The sequence below is a fragment of the Glycine soja genome, chromosome 19 (assembly GCF_004193775.1).
Source record: "Glycine soja cultivar W05 chromosome 19, ASM419377v2, whole genome shotgun sequence".
Lineage (NCBI taxonomy): Eukaryota > Viridiplantae > Streptophyta > Magnoliopsida > Fabales > Fabaceae > Glycine > Glycine soja.
This window is the reverse complement of record NC_041020.1, coordinates 29,442,217-29,447,156: the sequence shown is the minus strand read 5'-3', so window position 1 is coordinate 29,447,156 and position 4,940 is coordinate 29,442,217. Positions and strand designations below refer to the sequence as shown.

The window sequence follows — 4,940 nt, the reverse complement described above, 5'->3', positions numbered from 1 at the left end:
CACCAATTTCTTGATGAATCTTTGAGTGAGGCCTTGGAAAGATTCCGTGGTTTATTGAGAAAGACTCCCACTCATGGATTCTCAGAACCGATACAACTCAATATCTTTATAGATGGGTTAAGATCGCAGTCCAAACAGCTATTAGACGCTTCCGCATTGAAAACCCTTGAAGAAGCAATGGATCTCATTGAAAATATGGCTGCAAGCGACATTGCTATTTTGAGAGATAGATCTCACATTCCTACCAAAAAGAGTTTATTGGAGTTAACCTCCCAAGATGCATTGTTGGCACAAACAAATTGTTGTTTAAGCAACTAGAAACTTTGACTGAAACGCTAAGTAAGTTGCCAACTCAAATTCATTCTGCACATACTTCACATGCTTATGTTTTGCAAGTTGCAAGATGTACTATCTATGGGGGAGCTCATGAATCTGGATGTTGTATTCCTATTGAAGAACACCTCACTCATGAAGTCAATTACATGGGAAATTAGCCCAGAAACAATTTCAATGTAGGAGGATTTTCTGGATTCCAACATGGCGAACAATATAATCAACAGCAAGGAAAATGGAGGAACCACCCTGGAAACCAGTTCAATAGAGATCAAGGTGGACCATCCACAAGGCCACAACAACAAGGACCTAGTCTCTATGATCGCACAACGAAGCTGGAAGAGACTTTAGCTTAGTTTATGCAGGTTTCTATGTCCAATCAGAAGAGCATAGAGTCTGCTATAAAGAATTTTGAGGTCCAAGTGGGACAGCTTGCAAAGCAATTGGCAGATAGATCGTCAAGAAGTTTTACAGCTAATACAGAGAAAAATCCCAAGGAGGAATGTAAAGCTGTGATGACTAGAAGTAGAATGGCAATCCAAGGAGATGATAGTGAAGCTGGAAAGAAGATGGAGGAACATAAACAATAGCTGGCACCTAAGCCAGCACTTGAATCTGTTTTTGATTCTGTAGAACTTGAAGAAATTAATGAGGAGACTGAAGATGATAAGGAAGAAGAGACACCAATAAAAGAAAAAGAAAAAGAAAGAATAAAAGAAGAAGAAAAAGAAAAAGAAAAAAAAAGTTGAAAAATGAAATGAAAAAAAGAGAAAGTTTTTGTTGATGAGATGAGGAAAGGCAAGAGTGAGGCAAACATTGACAAGAAGAAGGATACTGCTCCAAATGAAGGCAAGGAAGTACCTTATCCTTTGGTACCTTCTCGGAAAGAGAAAGAAAGACATTTGGCCATATTTTTTGATATCTTCAAGAAACTGGAAATTAATTTACCCTTTAGAGAAGCACTTCAACAAATGCCACTCTATGCCAAATTTTTAAAAGATATGCTGACAAAGAAGAACCGGTACATCCACAGTGACAGAATTGTGGTGGAAGGCAATTGTAGTGTTGTGATTCAACACATTCTTTCACCTAAGCACAAAGATCTTGGAGTTGTCATAATATCGTGTTCCATTGGTGAGGTTGCTGTAGGAAAAGCTCTCATAGACTTGGAAGCTAGTATCAACTTAATGCCTCTCTCCATGTGCCGGAGACTTGGAGAGATAGAGATAATACCTACATGCTTGAACCTCCAGTTAGCTGATCGCTCCATCGCAAGACCATATGGAGTGATTGAAGATGTTTTGGTGAAGGTGAAACACCTTATATTCCCAGCTGATTTTGTTGTGATAGACATAGAAGAGGATGTTGATATTCCTCTCATTCTTGGCTGCCCATTTATGTCTACTGCAAGTTGTGTAGTAGATATGGGAAAGAAGATGTTGCAAATGGGCATAGAAGATCAGAAAATCAACTTTGATCTATTTCATGAAGATAAAGAACCACCTGACCGGAATGTCTATTTTAAAGTTCATGTGATGGAGGAAAGAAGTCCTGAGAAGAAGGTCCTTGAAGTGGGAACATTATTGGATCCTGGATAACAGGATGATGCGTCAAGATAATGACGTTGAAGAAGCACTTATTGGGAGGCAACCCAACTTTTCTTGCATGTAGTTAGGACATCTTGCTTGTGATTGTGATTGATTTCAGCTTGTTTAGTAATGAACAAAAAGGGTTGTTAAAATTATGTCTGAAGAGATAAGCAGAAAATGACTTAAAAATTTTTCAGATTGCTTATCCACTAAGCGCAAACCTTGTGCTAAGCACCATCTCTTCACGCGCTAAGCCGAGCATGCTCGCGCTAAGTGCAAAGACCCCTGATTGATTGGCTGAATGGTTCAACTAAGCGCACATCGTTGTGCTAAGCGCAACATCTTCACTGTAAGTTGCACCTTAAGCAGTGGTGTCGCAACCTACCCTTCGGCGGGAGGGCGACGCGTGACTCACGGGATGCGTGTTCCACGAAAGGAATACGCGCGGAGTCGCCACCAACGTTTATTTGAGGAAAACGTCGGAAAAACCGGAAAAGACGCGATCTACGAACTTTTAAGTTGAAAGGTTCGGGAGTTGTATTTACGCACGGGGAAGGTATTAGCACCCCACACGTCCGTCCCAAGGGACGACAGCCTTTAATCGAATGTGCAAACATGACTTTGATTTTTATGTTCCCTTTTATGTTCTTATATCCTTTATACCCTTTTTATATTTTTCTTTTTTGTGGTCGACAAGGGTGTTTCCCTTTGCTCCTACGTATTCCTCAATTTGTGATGAGGAAATCAGACCTACGTAGTTCTTTCGGAACAAAGTGTTTGGTTTAAGTTTGTTTTTTGTCTTTTTTGCAAAATATGTTTTTTATTTGAACAAAAGGTCATTTAAGGTGTTGGACCATTAAACGGTCTTTTGATTTTGAAAGGAGAGAAACGTTAAGGCATTGGACCATTAACGATCTCTTGTTTTTGAAATGAGAGAAACGTTAAGGCATTTGGACCATTAACGATCTCTTGGGGTGGTCGACAAAAGCGGGACTTTTGCTCCTACGTATCCTCAATGAGGAACTCAGACCTACGTAGTTCTTGCTTATCAAGTGATTCTTTTTTTATTTTAAGAGGTGATCATTTTAAGGCGTTGGACCTTAAAAATGATCCATTTTACTTAGTGAGAAAATGAAATGACGAACTTCAAAAGCCTATTTTTGTGGACGAGCTTGGCTAGGTGGATTGATTTTAGCCTTTAGTTTCACTTTAGTTATTAATCAATTCGATTAAGAATGAGAAATCCCAAAGAGAAAATGTCCAATTGATTTTCCGCTTTATTTTACTAAAAGATGTCTTTTTGATTATTATATTATTTTTTACCTCTTTTTGATTTCCAACGTGGTTACGGCACGACCGAACGGTCGGAATTGATTTTAACCAAAGTTAATGGATAATACAATTCAAACGTTCGGTGGAAATTTATTTTATTTTTAAGTTAAGCGAGAAACGACTTAAGTAAAATGGCTTAAGCACGTCAACAGGGGGTATAAAAAGTAAACAAAACAAGAAAAAATGCACTAAACACAATGTGGACCTCTATGGGTGCATAGAATGAATCGAAAAGCTTGGTTCGAGGTACTTACCCGTTGAAGATCGAAGAACGATGAAGAACGAATGAAGAACGTCGAAGAACGGTTGAAACCTTTGCGAGATTCCTCACGGAAAACGTTACGGAAATGTTTCGGAAGCGCCTCGGCTTAGATTTTCTTCACGGAAACAATTTTTCCAAGCAAATTCGAAAGAGAGAGAAGTGCCTAAGGGGCTGGACCCCTTTCTTCTTCATTTCCTCCCCTATTTATAGCAAAATAGGGGAGGTGGTTGCCGCCCAGCTCGCCCAGGCGAGCTCAGCTCGCCCAGGCGAGCAGGGTTGCTTCCTCCAGAAGCAACCGCCTTCTGGAGGAATCTTCTGGAGGGCCCAAGTGGGCCTGGGTGCTATTTGCACCCCCATTTTTACTAAGTACACCCCCCTCTGCTGTTTTTTGGTGATTCTTTTTTCGTAAAGTTACGGAAACTTACGAATTTCGTAACGATACTTGTTTTCTTTCCGTAATGTTACGGAACCTTGCGGATTACATAATCATCCCCTTTTTGACTTACGGAATGTTACGGAACCTCACTTAATTATGCAACGATGCTTCCATTTGATTTCCGATGTGTCACGGAAACTTACGGATTGTGCATCAATATTTTTTTGGTTTTTCGGCATGTCCTGGAATTTCATAAATTGCCTAATGATGGGTGCCAAGCACCTCACGAGGACCAAAGAATGGTCGCACGTCATCGAGCAAAGGTCCCCGGACGAAATTAGGGTATGACAGTTGCCCCTCTTTACTTGTCTTTTATTGGAGATAAAAGGAAAGTAAAGATAAGACACTAATTTCGTTCCTCTCGATTTGGCGAGAGTCGCAGGTGACCATAAAATCTCCACATGCAAATGACTTGTTGTTCCCATAATTTCACAAATTGCCTAATGATGGGTGCCAAGCACCTCACAAGGACCAAAGAATGGTCGCATGTCATCAAGCAAAGGTCCCCGAAAATCAGTGCATGACACTAATTTCGCCCTTCTCGGTTGACGAGAGTCGCGGGTGACCGTGACTTGTCGTTCCTAGGATTTCACAGATTGCCTAATGATGGATACCAAGCATCTCACAAGGACCAAAGAATGGTCTCATGTCATCAAGCAAAGGTCCCCGGACGAAAATCAGTGTATGACACTAATTTCGCTCCTCTCGGCTGACGAGAGTCGCGGGTGACCATGAAATTTCCACATGTAAATGACTTTGTTGTTCCCGGAGGAACAAAAGGTGCAGAAGACTGTGTCAGCCTCTGCATGCTATCAAGCGTTCTGTCTTACAGATAGCAAAAGAATGGGTGCGAATAACCATAAGGTATCTCCGCGTATCATGGGTGCAGAATGACCAAACTTGGTCTCTGCTTGTCATCGGGCCCGCCGCCTCTGGATGACAAAAGGGTGCGAATAACCATAAGGTATCTCCGCGTATCATGGGTGCA

General features: G+C 41.1%; 1 protein-coding gene across 1 annotated transcript; it reads left to right on the top strand.

The window, feature by feature from the left end:
* Nucleotides 1–1,121: 1,121 nt before the first annotated feature.
* On the top strand, nucleotides 1,122–1,931 carry LOC114398703. Its single transcript, XM_028360868.1, has 2 exons — nucleotides 1,122–1,478; nucleotides 1,587–1,931. Exons 1-2 carry the CDS (start codon nucleotides 1,122–1,124, stop codon nucleotides 1,929–1,931), a joined length of 702 nt encoding a protein of 233 aa, XP_028216669.1.
* The last annotated feature ends 3,009 nt before the right edge of the window (nucleotides 1,932–4,940 follow it).

What these genes read in the sequence shown, in the direction of transcription:
- LOC114398703 (XM_028360868.1), top strand. Translation starts at nt 1,122, where the DNA reads ATGAGGAAAGGCAAGAGTGAGGCAAACATTGACAAGAAGAAGGATACT. An exon ending in GTTCCATTGGTGAGGTTGCT is followed by an intron (nt 1,479 to 1,586) that starts GTAGGAAAAGCT and finishes TTGAACCTCCAG; the next exon opens with TTAGCTGATCGCTCCATCGC.